At 36.3% G+C, this 23,703-nt stretch overlaps 1 protein-coding gene across 2 annotated transcripts; it reads right to left on the bottom strand.

Moving 5' to 3' along the window:
• Positions 1-667: 667 nt before the first annotated feature.
• SD3 (import inner membrane translocase subunit) lies at positions 668-23,602 on the bottom strand. 2 transcript variants are annotated; one of them, XM_086417375.1, is made up of 9 exons: positions 23,336-23,602; positions 13,708-13,969; positions 12,024-12,083; positions 11,899-11,917; positions 2,780-2,949; positions 2,343-2,521; positions 2,176-2,224; positions 1,961-2,080; positions 668-1,808 (listed from the first exon to the last, which is right to left on the bottom strand). In XM_086417375.1, the coding sequence occupies exons 2-9, from the start codon at positions 13,906-13,908 to the stop codon at positions 1,650-1,652; spliced, it is 957 nt and encodes a 318-aa protein (XP_086273501.1). In that variant the 5' UTR covers positions 13,909-13,969; positions 23,336-23,602; the 3' UTR covers positions 668-1,649. The 2 variants fall into 2 exon arrangements, with proteins under 2 accessions (XP_086273501.1, XP_086273502.1); XM_086417376.1 differs by lacking the exon at positions 23,336-23,602 and adding an exon at positions 14,615-14,774.
• Between the last annotated feature and the right edge of the window lie 101 nt (positions 23,603-23,703).

Raw genomic sequence — 23,703 nt, 5'->3', positions numbered from 1 at the left:
CGAACTGATTGCAACTTCTTTTATTAGTCATTTAAGTTTAACAAGCTATAATGTTAGGCTATCAGTCGTAAGTTAGTGTCATGAATGCTATGTTATCAATGAGAGGCACTTTCGTCAATTCCAGGTTTTAAAAACTAATTATTTTTTTTCCTAGACCATCAACAACGCTTACAATCATCAACTTTGCAAAGTCTTTAACCTCTACTCCATATGGTTGCAAGAAAAAGGACGAGGAAGAAGATTAAGATGAGAAAAAGAGGAGATGAAGCTGATAGAGAGAGAAGGGCTAGAAAAAGAAGAAGAAGAAGATGAGAAGAAGTGAAGGACTGTTTATTTTACAAGTTTAAGATGATGGGTCTGAGAAAAAAATTTAAGGTTTTTTTTTGGGGCAAAGGTGAAGACGGATCAAAGGTGGAAGACTACTGGATTTGAGAAACATAATCAAGGGGCTTGCTTATACAGGGTGAATATGAATCAAAATGGAAGACGAATAGAAAATCAAAGGTTTTTTAAAATTTTAATCCGAATCTGATTTTGTTAGATATCAGATAAGTTAATCAGATTCAAATTCGAATGCCAATTTTTTTTTTTTTTTTTTATTCAAATTCAGATACACACCTCAATCCAATTCTAATCGTGTCAGTTGACAGGCCTAAGGGAAACCATGTTAGGATTCAAAATTAGCCTTTGATGAGCTAAAAGTTTCGCATTGGGCTGATTTTTGTGAAGATGGTCTTTATGGAGAGGTGATCCTCCTCACCATAAAGACAAACAAACAAACAAACACATTCTGAAATTTCCAACCCCATTAAAACAGATTTACAAGTTGAAGAATTTTGTACAGTCAATTTTTACTGGTAATTTATAAACCATTTTTTATTGGGGTTACAAGTTTAAAAATGTAAGGATTTTTTATTTTTTATTTTTATCGGATGATCTCACCATTGAAATCATCCTCACAAAAATTCAACTCAAATCAAAACTTTTAATCCATGTAAGACAATTTTTGACTCCCAACACACAGTCTGTCTAATGTGGGCAGTCGTAAAAGACCCTATATATACACACACATACAGTTTAGAGATAACATCAACAATTGAAATTTATGTGCATCTTGAAAACCCAAATCTAGGAGATAACTTATCCTGAGGATCAATCTCAACCATAGGAAAATTGTTTAATCTGTTGGGATTGTTTTTTTTTTTTTTCCTTCAGTCAAGGGATCTATATATATATAAGTCGTAATTGCAATTAAGAGAATAGTGATAAAAAGAAAAAATTGTGGGAAGTATAATTCACCTAGAACTTCATAGGTACAAAAAAAAAATTAATCATAAAAAAAATGCTTTAAATATTTATTATGAAATAATAAAGCAATCACAAGCTGCATGGTGATAAATAGTATGAGGTTATAAAATTAACGGCATAGCAAAAATTGTGACACTAGTCAAACCAAAGCAAAGGGTGAGAGTAAACTAACACAAGATTTAATTAAATTATGTTGCACCCGCACGTTCCCCATCTCTGCTGCATCTGAAGGTATAGAGCCGGTCAGTATTTGAAAAGAAACCATATTGATCTCACTTTTTATATTGTGAGAGAGAACTCTCTCGTCAAGCTTTTCCTTCTAGTACTCATCCTCTACAATCTTAAGCCGGGACATAAGATTCCAGCATCAACTGTGCTGGTGAAGGCGATTTGATCTCAACAATCAAGTATGTGAACTTCCACTGCTTGTCCACTTTGTCTTTGAACATCTCACTGTAAACCTTTCCAGCTCCATGGGGTCCTCGAATATAGAAGTTAACCTGCAATAAATTTAATATGAATCCAATTCTAATAAGGTTCTTCATGTAATCATATGTTTATACTAAGAAAACTTGCTAAAAGTAATTTTTCTAGAAATAGACCAAGTAAAGAAAAAAACAAAGATTTCCAAATACTTGTGTCAAGATGTTACCTCAACCCGTTCAACACCGTCTTCATCAGTCCATGTCCTATTGGGAATCCGCTGTCGAGCAGCTCGGTTTCTGCTTTCCTGACCATATCCCGTAATGGGAGACCCTATTCTCACTCTAACCTGATAATGTAAGGTTCAAGACTCATGTAATTAATAAACACAAACCAAACTTCAATAAAATAAGAATACAAGTAAAAGGAAACTATCCTTCTAACCTGACTGTCATCCTGAACCCTCTTGAGAGCTTTCCCAAAAATCTTGTATCTAAAACATGAAATGCGATTTTACCTCTTTAAAATCAAAACAAATATAACTCTTCGAATACTAGTAAGGTCCTTCTAACCGTGAGAAGTAGCTTAACAGGAGTAACTTTAGTTCTTACTCTTTGGGTTCAAAGATGAGCTCCTTGAAAACAGCATATCCAGCAGCTGCTGCAACACCAAGCCCTGCAAGTATGATAACACCGTAGGAAGCCCCCTCAGCAAATGTAACCGGTTTCTCAGGAATATTGTATGTCGGAGCATCAAAGGGATCGTCAACTGTCGCTACATCTTTTCTATGCTACAACAAGAAAAACAAGACATTCAATTGAAATGTAAAACTTGCAGCTCCAACCTAGTTGTGGTGTGGGCGTTGATTGGACATACTGATGAATGGGGGTGCAGCGAAATTACATGAATGGAAATATGAACAAACAAGTGGATACATGTACATGTGCATACAGGAGCATCATTCTAATTGAACCTACAAATATTGAACTCAGAAGGGCATGTAGGTAATGCACATATAAGAAAATCAACTTCAGTTTGAACTTCAAACCTCTTGTCGGTTTTTTCCTGATGACTGAGAAGCTGAACTGGATGCTAGGGATCTAGCAAAGGAAGGAAGCATGCGGTGCCCTTCATGATATTTACTGATTCGATTTGGGGTTAGAAAACTAATTGCACACTCTTTAGCTTGCCATCTTCTGAACAAGACAGAGCTGGTTCCTGGTGAAAAAAATATAGTTAAATCACTTGATCAACAAATTGTAGATTTTCGAAATAGCATGTTATTTTCTTCCATTAAGAAATACATATCCATATATATAGGGTGGCGTTTGGAGGCCCTAAGGAGAGCCAAACATTTTTCATAATGGGCTGATTTTTTGTGAGGATGATCTCTATGATGAGGAGATCAACCTCACCAAAAATCATCCCATTCCGAAATTCCAAACCACATGAAAAGTGGTTTATAAAAATCGGACAGTACATGATTCTTCAACTTGTAAACTAGGGTTAGAAGTTTTGGAATGGACTGATTTTGTGGTGAGGATGATTTCTTCACCATAGAGATCATCCTCACAAAAAATCAGCCCATTCTTCTAACTCTTATTTTTAAAAATGTTTGGCACAATGTTCGGCTCTCTTTAGGGTCTCCGAATACTTCCCATCCATATATATATATATGGGAGCGGTTCGGCAGCCCTAAAGTTTGCCAAGTTTGGTGCCAAACATTTTTTGTAAATCACTTTTGATAGGGTTAGAAGTTTTGGAATAGGCTGATTTTTTGTGAGGATGATCTCTACGGTGAAGAGATCATCCTCACAAAAAATCAGCTCACTCCAAAGCTTCTAACCCATATTTTGAAAAATGTTTGGCACCAAACTTGGCAAACTTTAGGGCTGCTGAACCGTCCTTATGGATCAGGATCAACAGCCAACTAAATGTCCAACGCGTTTCGTCCTATATGGATGAGGAGATCATCCAAACAAAATATCAGCCCATTCTGCAACTTCTAACCTCAGTTTACAAGATGAAGTATCATGGACCATCCATTTTTTGTAAACTACTTTTGATGGGTGATAGGATCCTTAGATCCTCAGAATAAATTTGATCCAACTTCAAGGGGGATCTTCCTCCAAAAACTTAATTTATTTCCTAATCAGTATTATGAATAACATTCTCTAATTTATAGGGTTTATCACACCAACGACAGAAAGTAAAGTCATACTAACAGAAAATAAAGAAGAGTCCTACTAATTATCAACTATGGATACCTAAAGTAAGACAACTACAAAAATATAATCAAATCTAGGAGTCCGATACATATGAGTGCTAACATCCCCTCCCCCCTAGAGAACCAAGATGTCCTCAAGTCGGAAAATCTAGAAAACAGGCAACAAACGCATCGTAATCTTCCCAAGTCGCACCTTCATGAGAGAGACCCTCCCATAGAACCAATAATCTTGTAACTCTCCAATTGTGCTTTTTAAAAATTCCACGGTCCAAAATTAGTAATGGCTGCCAAAAATATGTGCCATCATCTGTTATAGGAGGTAGATGAGCAAGTGCTGGAACATGAGATCCCAATTTCTTCTTGAGGCATGATACATGGAAGACAGGATGAATTCGACAATTCAATGGGAGATCCAACTTGTAAGCCACATCCCCAATGCGTGAGAGAATCTGAAAAGAGCCATATAATAGAGGCGATATCAAAGCCACCCGAAGCAAGTGTAAGTTGGCAATAAGGTTGTGTACGAAGGAAAACCCAATCTCCCATGTTGAAGGAATATTCTGTGCACTTTCGATCCGCAAAGAATTTCATACGAGCCTGTGCTTCTTGCAAATTCTCCTTAAGCAATTTTAAAATTGAGTCACGATCACGAAGTGCCAAATCAACTTAATGGACGGCCGTGGCACCAGGTAAATATGAAGTAATACGAGGTGGTGAGTACCCAGAAACAACTTCGAATGGGGACATCTTTATGGAAGGATTATACGATGTTTTGTACCACCATTCAGCCCAAGGAAGCCATGTGGTCCATGAAGAAGGACGTTGGCTAACAAAACAACGCAAATAAGCCTCAAGAGAACGATTCACCACCTCGGTCTGCCCATCGGATTGAGGATAGTATGCGGAGCTTTGACAAAATTGTGAGCCTTGCATTTCAAAATAAGCCTCCCAAAATTGACTGGTAAGTAGAGGATCCCGATCACTAACAATTGAACGTGGCATTCCATGGAGTTTAGCAACATCACGAATAAAGATTTCAGCCACTAATGACGCAGAATAAGGATGCTTGAGCGCATTGAAATGGGCGTTCTTAGATAAACAGTCCACCACAACCAAAATAGAAGTTTTTCTATAAGAATGAGGCAACCCATCAATGAAGTCCATGGAGACATCCATCCATACCTGATCCAGAACTGCAAGTGGTTGTAGAAGACCGGGAGGAGAGACCAATTCCGCCTTATTGCACTGACATATCACATTCCGCCACAAATTGCTTGGTGGCACGTTTAAGGCCCTTCCAGTAAAAATTGCAAGTAATCCATTTATACGTACGTAGGAAACCCGAATGACAGCCAATAGGAGAAGCATGGAATTCTGTCAGAATTTTAGAAAACCGTGGAGAATTAGATAGAACAACAATGCGTCCACGATATCATAGAATACCAGCGACTAGAGTATAATGTGGATCCGGGGACGAAGAGTGTTGAAGACAATTAATGATTGCCGCCATATCCGGGTCGTTGTAGCAATCAACACTAATGTCATGGGTTACAGAAAAAAGTGGTTGTGAGATGGCGAATATTTGAGTATCTTCAAATTGCCTAGAGAGTGCATCGACAACGATATTTTCGATTCCCTTGCGATAAAGAATTTCATAATCATACCCAAGTAGCTTGGCCACCCACTTTTGTTGCTCAAAAGAGAATACACTTTGTTCTAAAAAATATTTAAGGCTACGGAGATCTATGAGAATATTAAAATATCTACCCAACAAGTATGGCCGTTATTTATTAACTACAAAGATGATGGCCAATATCTCTTTATCGTAAATGGATAAGTTCAAATTTTTTTCGGATAGTGCCTTAGTTGCAAAGGCTAATAGTCGCCCCTTTTGCATCAAAACAGCCACTATGCCACCGTCAGAAGCATCACATTCCAGCACAAATTCCTTAGAAAAATCAGGTAGGGCTAACACCGGTGTGGATGTCATAGTTTTCTTCAACAATTCAAATGCGAGTTCTACTTCCATAGGCCAAGTAAAAGAATCTTTCTTGAGCATATTACTTAAAGGAGCTGCTAGTTTCCCATAGTCTTTTACAAACTTACGATAGTACCCGCTAAGGCCAAGGAATCCCCTTATGGCCTTGGGAGTAATAGGTTTCAGGAGTAATAGGTTTCAGCCATTCAAGAACGGATTGAATTTTTTCTGGATCAACTCGTACACCACTACCAGAAATGACATGTCCCAAGTAATCAATGGACTGAGCAAAAGAACACTTGGAACGTTTTACATACAATTGGTGTTGGGAAAGACATTGCAAAACCAAAGAAAGATGCTCAATGTCTTCTTGCATGGAAGAACTATAAACCAAAATATCATCAAAGAATGCTAGCACAAACCTCCTCAGATAAGGCCGGAATTTTTCATTCATGAGATTTTGGAAAGTTACAGGTGTGTTGGAGAGTCCAAAAAGCATCACAAGAAACTCATAGTGCCCATCATTTGTCCGGAAAGCCGTCTTTTGAATATCTGGTTCATGAAGACGAATCTGATGATACCTGGAACGAATATCAAGCTTTAAAAAACTATTGCCCCATGCAATTCATCAAGAAGCTCATCAATCACTAGAATGGGATATCGATCCTTGATTGTAATGTTGTTAAGAGCCCTATAATCCACACACATACGCCACGAGTTATCCTTCTTGTACACCAATAATATCGGAGAAGAGTAAAGGCTTACACTGGGATGGATTAACCCAGCCTCAATCATTTCTCTTATAATTTTGTCAACTTCTGCCTTTTGAAAATAAGGATACCGATAAGGTCTCACATTGGTTGGTGAGCTACCGAGAACCAATGGTATACGATGATCATGTGCACATGGAGGAGGTGGTCTATTGGGCTCACCAAAAATGTTGGAAAATTTAGTAAGAATGCTGAGAATAGCTGGTGGCAGCACAGAATCATTGAAAGGGGGTACTTTCTCTAATATTTAGAAAAGAAACCCATGATTGGCCTGCTAGAATAAGCAATGCAACTCCCTTTGGTTGGCAACGAGTTCAATGGGGGAACCGTTACCTATCAATGTGTAGGTCTTCTTATCAATCATAAAGGTCATAAGTAATTATGCAAAATCTCATGAAATGGTACCTGGGGAACGAAGCCATTCTGCACCCAAAACCATATAAGAAAAAATCCAACTTTAATTCGTACCCTTGGAGGTTGATACGCACATTTTGACACATACCGTGGCTAAAGAGGGTACCTCCATTGGTGATGGTAACTTGTATGGGATCAGACTTAGATAACAAACAGCCACATTGTTGAGCTTGTGATGGATGCAAGAAGTTATGGGGTGGTAAGATTCCTCCTAAGATATCGATTTTTCTATGGTTGGCGGCTTTAGGGAGACTCGCAACTATGGATCAGTTAATCAAAAGAGGTTTTATTTCTCCGAATTAGTGTTGTATGTGTAAATTACAGGAGGAAACGGTGGATCACTTACTCATTCATTACCAGGTGGCGCACCACATTTGATTGTACTTCTTATCCTTGTTTGGTATAGTGGGATGTTTTCCCAGATCAATCAAGTCGGCTTTGGATTCTTGATTGGCATGGAGAGGATCTTTCTCATCATCTAAACGGATTCTTTGGTTATTGGCTTCGTTTGCGATTTGCTAGAGAATTTGGATAGATCGCAATCACTGTATTTTTTAGGGGAAGGTGTTTACGTTGGAAGGACTAGTTCTTTCGATTTTGGACCTCATGTTTTCTTGGAGCAAACTGTATAAGGAATTTAAGGGGGGTCTTCTTTGAAGATTTCATTGTGACATGGGATAGGGTCTGTTATTTGTCACAAAAGTGATTTGTTGCTCTCGCTTTGTTGTGGTTTTCCTTTTTTTCTTGTTTCCTCTGTTTGTTTTGGGTTGGTCCCCTCGACCCCCCTCGTTCTTCTTTTCAATAAAATTTATCTTAACTGATCAAAAAAAAAAAAAAGTTATGGGTTGATCCAGAGTTGACTAAAACTGTAACTAAACACTGCTTCAAATAGCCTATAAGGCTCATAGTGCGTGATTAGAGCCCGAAATAGCATGAAGAGATATCTCAAGCTTCGTGTTGTCCTCATCATTCTTGGTCTCCCCTTCCATTTGAGACACGTCCCCTTCTAGAAGCAAAAGTTGTGGTAGCTTGCAACCGTGCCCGAGTTTGAAGAATTCATCACAATTAGATCATAAGCCCTTCTTGCATCGTTCAATTTGCTCCTCAATTGTAAGTCGCCGAATCAGAAGATGTGTCGGTATAGTGACAGAGTTAGAAAAAGGAATAGGCTGAGCAACAATAAGCCTAGAAAGTGGTCGACATATAGAAAATTCTTGGGTTAACTTAATAATTTCTTCTTGGCAAATAGCCAAGTCGAATGTTTCGATTAGTGAGGCAGGCCGAAATAGCTGAACCCCAGCACGTATGTTGTTGCACAATTCCGAGATGAAGCAACTAATTAAGAATGACTGGTAAATCAGTAACTCAATTGGCAAGCTTCTCAAATAGACCCTGAAATTCACGAACTGTATTGGTTTGTTTAAGTTTAGCTAATGTTGCACCTGGATCTGTGAATTCCCATGAACCAAAGCAAGAGCATATGGCCCGAGTGAATTGGGTCCATGACATTAATCCGATCGAACAAGACATCCAACAATACCATGCAATGGCATCTCTGGTTAGGTGAACTGAGGCTACGGAAACCATTTGTTCATCGGTCAAGCCGTTAAACTGTTGATATCGTTCAGCCCGAAAAATCCAACCTTCTGGATCATCCCCGTCGAACCTTGGAAAATCGATACGAAGCGGACGACCTTGTATTGGTATAATGCCTAGTTGATTTTCGACTCTTTGTTGTATATTAGCATGAGCACGTGGGGCTTCCCAAACAGGTGGTTGGTTTGCAACCAAACATACCAGGGTGGTTTGAATCACCCGCATCCCTTCTTTCAACTTATGAATATCAGTGTTTATTTAATCAAACCGAGGCTCAAACAAGTCGATTCTCTCACTCAGCTCCTTAACAATCACCTTCTTTGGCACCAAGATCTTTTGCTCTAATACTAGATGATAGGATCCTTAAATCCTAAGAATAAATTTGATCCAACTTCTAGGGGGGTCTTCCTCCAAAAACTTAATTTATTTCCTACTAAGTATCAACTATGGATTCCTAAAGTAAGAGAACTACTAAAATAGAATCGAATCTAAGAGTCCGATACTTATGAGAAGTCCCAACAATGGTCAGAAATTTTGGAATGGGTTATTTTTTGTGAAGATGATCTCTTGTGAGGATGATCTCCTCACCATAAATATCATCCCCACAAAAAATCAGCACATTCCACTCCTTACCTAACACCCACCCACACTTCCCCACACATACACCAAATGTATGGGAAGGCAAGGAATGGGTCTTCAATCTTTTAAAGAGTATCCTTTTTTTTATAAGCAAATAATTTTATTAAAATAAGGGGAAAAAGGAGGGGAGAGAGAAGGGGGGGGGGGGGGGGGGGGGGGCAAGCTAACAGCCCAACAAAACAATGATAAGGAAAAGAAGTGACAATCAAACTGAAAAAGCATTCAAGCTTCATAAACTGAATCCCACTAAAACAAGAAGTCTTCATAGAAAACCTCTCTAAATGCATTCATAATCTTACTCCAAGACAAGATAAGCCTCAAAATAGAGACGATAACCATATGCAAGGGCTTCTCCTTCCCATCAAAGATCCTTAAAAAGAAAAACATTTAAAACAAAGTGACCATGAAATGGAAAGGATCATTGCAAAGGCTGCAAATTTTAGATAGTGGCCTTCAAGATGATTCTTTCTTAAAATCCAATACGTGCCTGAGCAAACAACAATGATTCTCCCTTAAAGTTGCAAGAAGAGCCACCAAACAAGCATCCATCAAAAAATTTAGCTTAATCTATTCTTCCTTAGGAGGGATCAATTTTTTTTTTCCTATTCAGTTAGCCTATTTTTTATATTTTTTATGAGATCAATAACTTGATATATGTGGGAATTTAACCCATTTGTATGGTATCTTCACCCAAAGACTTTACTAAGCTAGCTGGCACCTGCATTCTTATTAACAATCAAGGGGAAAGTTAAAACCACCGATCACAATTTTATTTTATTTTATTTTTATTATAAAAGAGAAAGGAGGTCGAGATGATTGGCCCAAAGAAACAAAGATAAAAAACATCCGACAATAGGCACCGTACGCCCACAAGAAGGTTACAAACCTGATCCTATATTGATCAGGGTAACCTCTCTTGATGACTTGATCTAGGGTGAGAATACTACCACAAACAGCAAACCAAATAAAGAATGTCACCTATGACAGAACCTTGGGGCCCCAAATTGCTGACACACGAAAATGGTGAATACTTGGAACCAGAAGGGAAGGATAAAACAAACTGGTTGAGAACATACCATTCGGATTCCCAACTTGTCAAAGAAGCAACCCCCTCCAATGCCCCATCATTAAAGTTCCTCCAGAAGCCAAAATGCCAAACCACCACACTCACCGGACGCACAATGAACGAACTACTCGGAAGATTTTACTTTTACGATATTACATATAAATAAGGGAAATGCAACATAAGAGATGACTACTCACACCACATATCTTCTTAGAAACAGACTCCCTCCCACCCTCAAACCTACTTTGAAACTAAGAATTCCTTTACACGCTCTACAACCATGCGCCAAATTAGCAGAACCACACACTCACCCATTCAAACCAAACCCAAAATTTGCCACCAACACTTCTCACCAAAGGCTATCTTCCTCAACACCAAATCTCAAAAGTCATTTCCCCAATAAAGCCGCATTCATCAAATATAATTTTTTTAATACCTAGCCCATCTTACTAAATACACTTTCCTCCTCCAAAAATTTGTAAACGCGGGAAAAATAATATAAAAACTAGAGAGTTGAAGTTGTGAGATACCCACTTTGAAAATGAGAAAAGTACGATCTAGAAGAGAATCCAATAAGGGCAGAGAAGTTGAAAAAAATGGGACCAGATAGAAGATGCCATTTCATAATGCAGAAGTGGTTTACATTCTCACCACTTCTTTGGCACTTAATTACAATAGTATCTGAAATTTATCTAGGTTGTTTTAGTCCTTAGTTGAACCATCAAAGTTGGTAGTACGAAAATCTGTCATATTTAAGAACCATCTAAAACCCTCAAGCAGGAAAATTTTCTAATCTAACCATCCAGTAAAGATAATTTGTAATCCCTATAATCTGTAAGGTGGGAGAACCTTGAACCGTCTACTGATGGGTTTCAACCCCCTTGATATTCATTGGTACCCAGTAAGGATGGGTGGATAAAGGTCAGAAATGTGGACATCCTTGTCCAACTGTTCCCTTTATAGAAAAGCTACACCAAATCACCATACCAATGGCCATAATGCAGAAGTGGTTTACATTCTCACCACTTCTTTAGCACTTAATTACAATAGTATCTGAAATTTATCTAGGTTGTTTTAGTCCTTACTTGAACCGTCAAAGTTGCTAGTAAGAAAATCTGTCATAATGAAGAACCATCTAAGACCCTCAAGCCGGAAAATTTTCTAATTTAACCATTCCATCAAAGATAATTTGTAATCCCTATAATCTGTAAGGTGGGAGAGCCTTGACCCATTTCCACCCATCAGTACCCAGTAAGGATAGGTGGATAAAGGTCAGAAATGTGGACATCCTTATCCAACTGTTCCCTTTATAGAAAAGCTACACCAAATCACCGTACCAATGGCCAGACAACATTGGAATAACAATAGAAATCCCAAGTAGACTATATTGCAATCTTTGCATTGTTAGAAGAAAAGTATGATGGTTATTGGTATTAAGGAAAACAAATAATTTGAAGAAAAAAATTTTACAACTGACCATCAGTCCAAGGTACCTCCTGCAGGACAAAAGTGAAGCAGAATGATCAGTCTCAAGTTATGTGGTTGGTGAAAATAAAATGGAAAAGAGAGAATTTTGTAACAAAAAAACACAGGTCTCTTCACCTTTTTCATCCAATTTGCATCAGATGTGGTCCTTTTTATATGACTTGACTTCAATATCACCTGCAATTGCGTCATCAGCAAAAAGTTTTAACATTCAACTATAGTTGCAAGGCTGGAATTCAGGTATATACTCATAAACTGTATTATCAAAAGACTGGTTTTCCATATCACATAAAAGAATCTAAGTTTTATAGAATACAATTATTGTTCCACACACAAGCATTCTTCGCAATGATAACCAGAAGATCTTCCACCTCACACCCTATCTTGTACCAACTAAGTCCTTGTTTACAAGGTATGTGACCATCTCCGCTCAATTGATAACAGGATGAACCACAGAAATTCCAACCAGATTCGAAGAGATGGATAAATTCATTAAGGCAATCATGGCCGAAAAGCATGCAAATTGTGATATTAATTATAATACATAAATACTTATTATTGTCTGCCACTGTGTAACTGGCAATTCCCCCATTATTTTTTTTGATACGCACAATTCCCCCATTATCAGGAAAGAAAGATAAATATAAATATAATAGCTCTAAACATATCTTTGATGACAATCGGATATTTTGGCACTCATTTCAAAGATTAAAGCTTTTCTATTTTATTGGAATTCCATTACCCAGGATTTCAAGGGGGCTTCATTTGACAATTCAGCTTCTAGATAGGAGGATTGGTAGTCAGTTCAAAACTCTTACTCTAGTTATTGTGTGATTTTCTTGTGCCCTTAAAGCCCAACTAGTTATAGTTTTAGCCCCAGCCTTCATTGATATAATTTTCTTTTACAAGCTAGTTGATCTTTTTTTTTTCTTTTCTTTTGATAAGCAAGCAAGTTAGTGGTTAGTAATTAATCGATATTGAACCCAGGTCGTGATCTCAACGCTCAAAGAGACTTTAAATAACTATGCAAGCTGGCACCTTCAGTTGATAATTTGTTTTCTCAGTTTGTTTTTTATGTTTTATTGTCTTTTGGTTTTCTCAAGCACCAGGGAATATACGGGTAAAAGAGGACGACACTACGTGGTTGAGAATTATAACTAATAGTCCAATAAAGATCTAGAAGATAACAAACATCACAGGCCCACATTACACAAGAGCCTCTGTGAATGCAACGAGTGGCATTGCCCTATCCCAAACTGGATTGGACCAAAGAAAGTCCATTGAGGTAACTTTCTCCCAAAGCCTCACTCTAAATCAAGCACTCTTTATTCTTTTCTTGCTCAACGAACTAAAAGCATTTCAAACACTGAGATTTGATAATTGAACAAATTGATGATATTTACCCCAAATATGAATAACCTCATCCCAACAATATGGCAATGAACCAAATTGAATCACTTGGCTTCCAAAATAATGCGGATACATGATAGCTTTACTTTGTAATTGTTCTACTATTTTATCTAGCTGCAAAAAGTCTCACCTTAATATAAAAAATTCGCCCTCAGTATAATATTCTTGCTCCAAGCTTCTTTTTTTTTTAAATAAATAAATTTGATAGAAACCACATCTAGAACACAATTTCTAGCAATTTTGTTTCTTTCCCTTTTTTTCATGTAATAATGAAAATGTAAATATGTTAAGAAATTAATAAATTAGCCCCAATAATAAATAACCAAAATAATAATAATAATAATAATAAATGACAACAATGTTACTACTAACTGTCAGAGAGATTCCATACCCTTTTAACTGAATCATCTATTCCCGTACTGATTGCTCTCCCTACCGCTGTGGAAGAAAAATCAGTCACACCCACATCACAAACCAACTGTCCCAGCAAAAATTCAACAGGTGAACGTGTCCCCTTGTAAGATTTCAGAAGAGCGGACAATCTGTTTATCAAAATCCCCGATCCTCCTGCTTTATTCTTAACAAAGTGCATTTTTGCTAGTTATCCAAATAACTCGAACAGCTTCTTCTCTTTCTCTCTAGATATATGCAGCCTAATAGCCAGAAGAATAAGCAACTCAACCAAAGAAATTTGAGAAGACCTAGTAACTGAAATAAGATGAAGTCGAAAATCCAGAAAGGAATACTCAAAAAATAATTAACCACATTTTTTTGTGAGAGATTACTATGTGGTAAATATTCCCAAAAAGCCAAAACCTCAACATACAGAAAAACAATTAGAGAGAGAGAGAGAGAGAATACTGAATAACCACCAGAATAAGAACCATAAGAGGGTCTAAAGCTGAGAAAGCAGAATCAATGGATCAATCTTTAAAACTAGACTTGGAAGATAACCAAATCAGGAAATAGCTTGAACTGAAAACTCCACCAAGGAGTTTCACATATAGCCCTGCTTAATACGCTACACATTGCCATAAAAATATAAAGTTTTGTGCTTTTATTGGGGCTTGGTGGAAACTCTAGAAAATTCCCACAACTGTTTATGAGTGCTTGGTAGATAGAAAAGCTCAAATTTGCAAAATATATAATTTTAAAGAAAAAAAAAATGAACAATTTAGTTTGTCTGCTTAAATATGATTATCTATACAACTATTATTCATTCTGAATTTGTTTTGTGCAATTTTTGTAGCATTAAAGTCATTGAAAAAAAAAATTCAAATACCAATAGACCTACTTACAGTATATGTGGATGAACCATGGGAATCTCTTGCAGGCAAGATGAAATCCCGAACCCCTCAATAAAGATTTTTTCAAGAATATAACCAAACCAAATTGTAGAATGTACAGCTCATAACTGCAGCAGATGCTTTGGAATTGCATCATTTTATGATGAATTTATGAGCATCATTACGAATTGATAACTACACCAAAAGAACCAACTCCTCAAAATGAAAGAAAAACAATCCCATTTGTTTCAAACAGGAAAAAAAATATTAAAGCATGCCAATAAACAAGTTAACAGGGAACCTTCAATAATAATATATAAAAAAAACACAAAAGAAGAAAGAGAAACAGAGAAACAACGATTTGGTTGCCAGAGGCTGCATTGGGCTGTCAAGTGGGGCAGTTTCCCTCAGTCTATTTGGGTTTGCCCTAGGAAGTGGAATATAGGAGCAAAGCCATGTGGGATCCCATGATTGAGAAAGTCAGTAAAAGACTCAACTCTTTGCAGTGCAACTATCTATCCAAAGGCGGGAAACTAACTCTTATGAAGAGAGTGTTGACTAGTATTCCAGTATGTTTTTGGTCACTTTTCTCCATCACACGACATGGAAGAAGGAAATACCATCTTGTGAGCTGGAAGAAAATGTGCACCCCTAAGAAGGAAGGTGGCCTTGGCATCAGATATCTGTGGTTAATGAATTAAGCCCTTCTAGGAAAGTGGTTGCAGCGGTTCGGTGAAGAAAGTAGCAATCTATGAAGAAGGGTAGTGGAAGCAAAGTATGGAGTAAACAACGAGTGGGAAACTAAGCCTATTCGCTCCTCCTATGGTTGTGGGGTCTGGAAGGGGATTATCAATGTCCTTCCTTCAATTCATAAGAGAATCCAGTTTAGCGTGGAATCAGGAAGGAGGATGAGATTTTGGAAGGATGTGTGGTGTGGGGAGGTTCCATTCATGGAGTGGTTCCTGGTTTGCTTTGAACTCTCGATCAAGAAAGGCTTACCCATCTCTTCCTACAATCTCAAAATCCAGAATGTGTTGAGTTGAGATATTGGTTTTATAAGGAGAATAAATGACTGGGAATTGGAAGAGGTGGCAGCCCTGTTGGCTTGTTTGGGGGATGATTTGCTCTATGAGGATAGGGATGACAATCGGGTTTGGGCCAAGAGCAGGAGAGGATTGTTCTCAGTTAGTTCCTTATATGCTTCTTAGGCTCGAGCGTTGTTGCCTCTATTTTCGGGAACAGTCATTTGGAGTTCAAAAGTTCCGTCGAAAGTGGCTTTTTTAGCTTGGACTTTAGTGCTTGAGAGAACTCTGAGTTTGGATCAGGTGATCAGGAGGGGTTTTAGCTGGCTGAACATTTTTCATATATGTATGAAGAACGCAGAATCAATCGACCACCTCTTGCTTCATTGTGAGGTGGCAACTGACTTGTGGAGCAATTTATTCACCTTGTTCGGGTTAGGAGGTTGCTTCCCTGGCCGAGTTCAGTCTCTTTCATTATTGGGCCAACCTTCAAGGATGCAAAAAGGAAGTCGTGGAGTATTGTTCCTTTCGCGGTTTGTTGGGGATTGTGGAAAGAGGAATAGCCACTACTTTGAGGGGAAGTGTTTGCAGGACGACGAGTAGTTGTTGTTGTCTATTTTGAGTCTCTCGTATTTTGGTGCAAGGTCTTTAATTATAGAGTTTAGATGGGTGCTCTTTGTTGATTTTGAAAGCAGTTTGGATTGGATGTGTGGTTTATCCAACTCTTAGGTCTTTATTGTACTGCTTTTCAGCTTGTTGTCTTAACCACTTTTAATGAAATTTTAACTTACCCAAAAAAAAAAAACAAAAAAACGGGTAGAGCTTGTGACAATGCCAAATTCCTCCCATACGGCAACTGTTGTCATTAAAGCTTAGATCATTTTAAGAGGAGGTATTGCAAATGGGATTAGATCATTTTGGGCAGATTGAGTCCAACATCCAAATAGGCTCTGGTTTACTGTAAGGGATGATTCTTAGAATACCACTTATAGGCAACTTAGAAGCATACTTAGAATAGAAGTAATATCAAAGTAGTTGAATAAGTGATGTGTGTTTGGATGCAGGTTCTGAGAAGAACTTCTGACAAAGTTTTGTGTTTGGGAACCATTCTGGATTCTCGTGAAATGACCAGAATGCCCTAATAAGTACCAATTACTATTTTTAACACTATAACTCAACTAATTACGCCCTAAAAAGTAAGAATTACTCTTTTTATCCATAAAAGAGTTATATTATCATTTTAAACTCAAAATATACTTGTTTTTTTTACAAAAATTTGGCAGAACCTCCCCTAAAAAATGAACATATGAAAAAAAATCATGTATAAAGATAACTTGTATAAAAAACATGACAACTATAATATAGTGAAAATAAATTGTATCACATACATACCACTATATGAAGATTTACTAAATCCATAACTCATCATAAATAACAGTAATTTTATAATTTCATAAAATACAAAATCAAACACCAAGTAAAACCAACTAATTTCATAAAATACCAATTTCATATCTAGCAACATCCAACAAAGCAAATTTTGAGCAGTAGTGAAGATGAATCAATGGAGAATGTGAGAAAATTAAGTTCTTTGGAATTGTAGCAAATTTCTAGGAGTAGTGAAGATAAGTGGCAAACGTCAATTATAAACACTACAGGTTCTGTTTATATCATTCTTTAAATTTATGGAAAGAAAATCAAGGCTTCATAACAGATTCTGTAATTCAAAAAACATCACCCCTAAACCCTTGATTTTCTTCAATCATCAATGGGTTTCATAACAGATTCTTCAGAAACGCATAGTGAAAACCATGAAAATGGTTTACTATCAAGCCAACTAACTTGAATAAATAACAAGAAATCACTAAATATCTGGTGTGAGTGAAGCGAGAGGTGGGCCCAACATTCAAGGTTCTGTGTCTTTTAGGGGTGAGTACCCATGGCACTTAGGGGATGGAACAAAGCACAACAGGATTGTGCTTCAAAGCATGAACTTGACTTGAATTCTTAATCACAGAAACTGAATTTCCGTTGCTAGGGTTTCCAACACTCCTAGAAACGCCATTGAAGGATGAAGATCCATGAGAATTTCCTTATTGATGATTCTAGATGGGTCTGTTCTTGCATTCATTAATAAACAAAACTCAATAATCAGAATCTCAAAATTCACTGTTGGTTCCAGCCAAATTGGATAATTTTCCCTCCATAAAAATATATAAATAAACAAAAAAAAATTCAAAAGAGAAGAAGAAATCTAAAAAATACATTGGAAGGATTTTGAATTATATATGAGACTGAAGGGAGCTCTCTTTGTAGTTGAATTATAACAAGAAATTTACAAACAACGTTATCAAATAGCATATGCGACCAGCATATGTAGTCACATGTGCAAAATCGCATATGGCATATGCAGTGGCATGTTGCACAAAATATTTTTTTATTTCAAAAAAATAAATAAATACAGTAAAAAATAAGAAAAAAAGAATGTTTTAAAAATCAGAAAAATATAAGAAAATAAAAACATACCCATAACAATATATTAGGATCTTGGATGGCACTCATTTTTCAAATTGATTACATTTACTCATTTAGTAACAAGAATAAAAGAACTCAAGAAGATAATAGTCAATTATATATAAACTACTCATGATACAAAGGTGGCCTACTTTAATTATCAAGTTCTAGTTCTAGCTCTAGATAATTAACGTGGATTTTGCTTTAATAGTTTAATCATTGGATACTATGATCTTATGTTAGAATGCATAAACTCAATATTTTGGAAAAATAAAGTAAAAATAAGATTTAAAGAGAATATATACGAGTGAAAGAATAAAAGAAATAACGCAAGAATAGGGGGTGGAAATAGGGTAGTTGTACGAGAAGATAGATTAAAAAAATTTTGAATTTAATTCTCCAATAGTCAAATCATTGCCCATTGGAGTAATATGCCACTGTATATGCCATCGCATATTACAATATGCAATCGCATATGCCATCACATACTTTTGTATGCCATGGTATAATGAACCAGAAACCCTAAATCGCATATGCGATTTACAACACTGTTTACAAATACATCAAGAAGACAAAAAAAGAATATGTAATTTTGCTCTTCTTATACTCTCTTCTCTACACCTTGTCATCTAAAATGACCACTTTTTTGTAAAGTGGAAACATAGGTGTCAATCTAATTACCTTAAGGCTATGCTTGGATTGAGAGCAGAGAAGAGAAACCTAATTTCTCTCCAACCTGTTTGGACTGAACGAGAAGAGAAGATAAAAAACCAAGTTTCTCTTGTTTGGTTAGCATTCATAAAAGAAGAGAAGAGAAATTATTTTTGTCAAATGATTATTATACCCTTCATAGTCTAAAGAACAAAGCTCTACTTGTACAATTATACAAAATATAAACACCTAAACTCATTTATAAAAAACATGATAAATATTCATCTTCCAACCAAATATCATACCAAGAAATTATTTTTAGTCAAATGACTATTACACCCTTCATAGTCAACAAATAACCATTACACTCGACTAAAGAGTCGATAAATGAGTTGAGCTGTAAAAAATTATTTTTAGTCAAATGACTATTATTCCCCTTACCTAACACAATCATGCCAAAATCCAAGTCAATATATGGCTCAAAATAATCAACAACCAAGCCCTATTAAGATAGATGGAAGTATAACAACACTCTTCATGAAGATTTCCTAAAACAACAGATTGCTCAAGGCAATTGAAAACAAGCTTTTATATCAATTCTATAACCTTGTATTGTGGCTTGTGGCTGCTATGACACAGAAATCATGGATTCATCATCTCGACATTCTCCCAATATCACAAAAAAAGCATAAACATTAACATATAAAATAAACGAAAACTAACACATATATTGACTTCCAACTAATTCAAAAAGTAGCCTATATATCCAAAAAAACATCTCCAAAGTAGAATCTCCAATGTATTAATCAAGTCACATCACAAAAAGTATTAACAAACTGAATCAAGAATCTCCAGCACCATTCAACATCGTCATCAAGTATCGCACATGCCTCTCAATTGAATTACCAAAAAACGCCATCATTCTTGCTTGATTTTTCAATGAGGAAAGAGTAGGCACAATCAAGTAATTTTGAATCAATTCCTAACTTTACCAACTCATCAAAACATCATCCTCCGAGTAAACACGTGCTCGAGTCCTCTGAAGTATCTCATTTCTTTCATGAATTCATTTATCAAGAATTTCAGTTCCTTTTTGAAGAATTTCATTTCCTTTGTTGATTGCCAAAGCAACCTCTCTCATTGAATCCTCCATTCCTGAGTAATCTATTGAAGATGATGCCTTTCTCTTTTTGGAATGTAAGGAAGTTGCAGACTTGTTAGAAGCTAATTCACTTATTAGTAAAATTTAACTTCAATCAAAGCCTTCCAAACTTCAGGCTCAGCACCCATCATCTTTGTCGCTTGATTCCATGCAAAACCACTCAAGCCACCCATGAAAATATCATAACACTCATTGAAGTTCTTTTTAATTGTTTTCATGCGGTTCTTTATAAGTTTCTAATTAAATTCATACCCAAGCCTTTCATTCAATTCAATCACAATTTTTTCATATCTCATGGTTGTGAAAGTCCCATTAACTCTATTCTCATTGTCATTCTGGTGAGCAAATGCCTCGATGAGAACCGCATTCATCAGCTCATTCCATTTCCAACCTTGTTCTTATCTCACACACTCTCTTTTTAACTTGTTCGGCATTATAGAGCAATCCACATAATTTATATACTCAGACTGCTTAACAAAATAAGCAGTCACAAGACAAACCATGTGTGCAGCCATACAGCGCCTTCGATCCCACTCAAAAAAAATTACTCCAAAATTCACTATCATCAAGAAAATCTTCATCAAGCAAATCATTCAATTCTTCCTCTCTATCTATCTAGAAACTATAACAATAACAATATTAAAAATCATTATAACAACTATGTTGTAATTAACCGTACGCATATATGTCTACATTACAACACGAAAAAAATTTTGATCCTATAGGTGAGGTGAACGGAGACTATCTATATGTTTATGCCCCTCTTTTAATGAAAATTAAAAGATGGTATACTATCAAAGAGAACCCAAAGAAAAAAAATCAAAATAGAAGGCTCTATAGAACTGTGCACACATATTATTAGTTTCTATAACATAAGGTTCTATTATACACACACTAATACAAAGGACAAAACAACTATCACCAAGAGATGCAAGAAATAAGAACATAGTAGAAGGAAAAAATTTATATCCATTACTTTTTAGAAGACTAACCCCTGTTAAAAAATATCAAATATATTGTGGATGAGACAATAGCTACATTATCCTTTTTTATTCAATTGTTCTTGGTTTACATTACGAGCGTTGTGTGCAACTGACACAAAGCTAGACTCCCAAATGATGAGAGCAGACAAAACAAGACTTCACGAACATTGCAAGGAAATGATAAAATGAATTGACTTTAAAGACTCCATTATCACTCTTTGAGCATAATCCTATTGTCTTCTTGTAAGAGGAACAAAGGGAGATATTAAGAATATGATTAATGAGACTTGCTAAAGAATTGATCTCCCAGCCATTAATATTTTTCCTAAAGTAGCATCTCAACAGCATCTTAATATACGATCCTACAAGTATGAAATGAGCAAATTCCATTAATATTGAATTCTTCCAACATTTAATGCAAACTCTGTAGTCCAATGGGTGTGATAACCACAACAAATAAAATCTATAGTTGGCAGACGACCAACAATGTCTATAGATCATCGAAGATGCTAAATTCTAATACATAAATTTAAGTCAGGCTGGGCTACCAAAAAACTCAAATCCCACATGCTTCTACTTGGTGAATCCAGTGATGACTTGGTAGAGATAAAAATAAAGATCACCGAAGATGCAGAAGAGTGCCCAAAAAATGCTCGTCATTGGAACCTTAGGCCACTCTAATGGAATGCAACCAGTGTGGATCAAGGTCCGGGACTTAGCCAAATTTTCTATGATGCCTATGTAGGAATATCTTCCCATTTGCGCATCACTTCTCTGTCAATCTCGAGATGTTTCACTACCCATAGTCACTCCTTCATACTGTTTGTCAATCTAGAGTTGTTTATGGATTACATTAGCAAATAAAAATGTCCCGCCATTAAAAAAATGAGATTTACTTTCAAAAAAATGAGATTTACTTTTAAAAAAATGAGATTTACATCACAATAGACTGAATAGGGGGGAAGAGTAAATAGCCAATGTGCTCAATGCAGTGTTCAGTGTAATTTTGTACGAAGAAGGAAACTCAATTCTTTCATAAGAAGTTTCATTATCTCAATCAACTGCTTCCAAGTTATAGTAATAATATGTCTTTATTCATAACACCAGAAAGAAAATTGAAACATAAGCATCCATTCCAAAGGGCATTGATGAGGATCACACTGTATAGTATACAAAAATTACCAGGAAAACAGATCATATAGGTTGGCAGACTAAGCAAGATAAATCAATAACTATAATATTACAATCTAAATATTTATCATCTTAGGCAGCTAAAGTGATGTAAGAGCCTAAATTTGCAACCACTCTGTTTTTTTAAGTATGGGGACAGCATTGCTAGATGAGATGGGAACAGGAGCAATACTTTAATTTTAACGGTCACTTCCATAGTTCCACTACAACTATTAGGTAGTAACTTAATAAACCTGTTATTTTTTTTTTATGGAATATCTTCCCATTTGCGCCATGTGAACCACCATGCTTTGGTCTATTATTAAATTTGATGTGTCGCTAAGACCATCCCTATGGGCTAACCCAAGGTTACATTACTTATTAGTAGTATAAACAAGGTATCAAAATACTTATAATTATGGTTTGTGCAGAGTGCTGATACATGCCCAATCGGACAATAGTTTCCTGATTTTTCGACACTAAACATCTGCACATGTTAAATACTATTGTAATTGTAGTAGTTTAAGAAGCAGAGAATCAGAAATTCGCTTTTGAACTTATCCTGAATGATCCCTTTCTATGTTTTTCAGATACCAGCATTTGGGGCATACATAATTTTTGGTCTCACAAAAGGATTTAACAGGGTTGGGCTTCTTAAAAGTAATGGATAGAGATTCTACATTTTTACAAAATAAACATATAAATGAGTGTGTGTGGGTAGAATCAAAATATACATGAATGACACATAAAATATATAATGCAGCTATTGTTTCATTCACAATGGTGGACTAGTAGTATTAGTAGAGGGGTTTGGAGGAGAGGATGAAGTTGAAGGTGGTGATGGTGGTGGACTAGAAGTACGAGAAGTTGGTGGGGCTGCAGCAGGTGAGGAATTTGGAGAAGGAGATGCAGACGACATCTTCGCCAAACCACACAATCTCCAAATCTCGTTTGATATGACTTACAAAATTAGCTATAAAAATCCCCCCCAAAATTAGTGATCTTTTTTTAAGATCTCATCAGTTGTTGAGGCCTTCACTGATACCAAATCAGCAATCTACTTTATTAAGCAAAACCCTAATCTCTAAACTCTCAACTACAAACTCCCAACCACCAAACACTCATAAACATCCAAAATCTACAGAAAAGAAATTCAAACCCAAATCAACAAACACGTTTTTAAGCACAACCCAGATTTGAAATAAAAAGAAAGACAAAAAATATAACTTACAGAATGTTCTTATACTCGCAGTACGATTCGATTTAGGCTTTTTTTTTTTTTTTTTTTGTTCCTCCTTCCTCGACAGTTGAAACTCAAGAGTGAATCTGAGTTTGACACTTGAACCGTCGAAACCGTTGGGCTTTCTGCTCGAAAATCTCTTGAGAAGAACAAGGAAAGATAAAGACGAGAGATGATGGTGAGTTTCTAAGCTAGGGTTTAGTTCGACTTCGATGGGTTTATAGTTACAGTTTAGAAAGAGGATAGGATGTTTTGAGGAGTTTGGGCAACATTAAGAGGGTAAAATAGTCACTTAACGGTTATTTAGGATCGCTGCTATTGGCACCTCAACTTTTACTTATGAGTCGTGACAATATGAC

This window comes from Akebia trifoliata, chromosome 11 (assembly GCF_017979445.1).
Source record: "Akebia trifoliata isolate Shusen 1 chromosome 11, ASM1797944v1, whole genome shotgun sequence".
Lineage (NCBI taxonomy): Eukaryota > Viridiplantae > Streptophyta > Magnoliopsida > Ranunculales > Lardizabalaceae > Akebia > Akebia trifoliata.
Note: the sequence above shows the minus strand (reverse complement) of the source record. Positions and strands in the feature narration are given on the sequence as shown.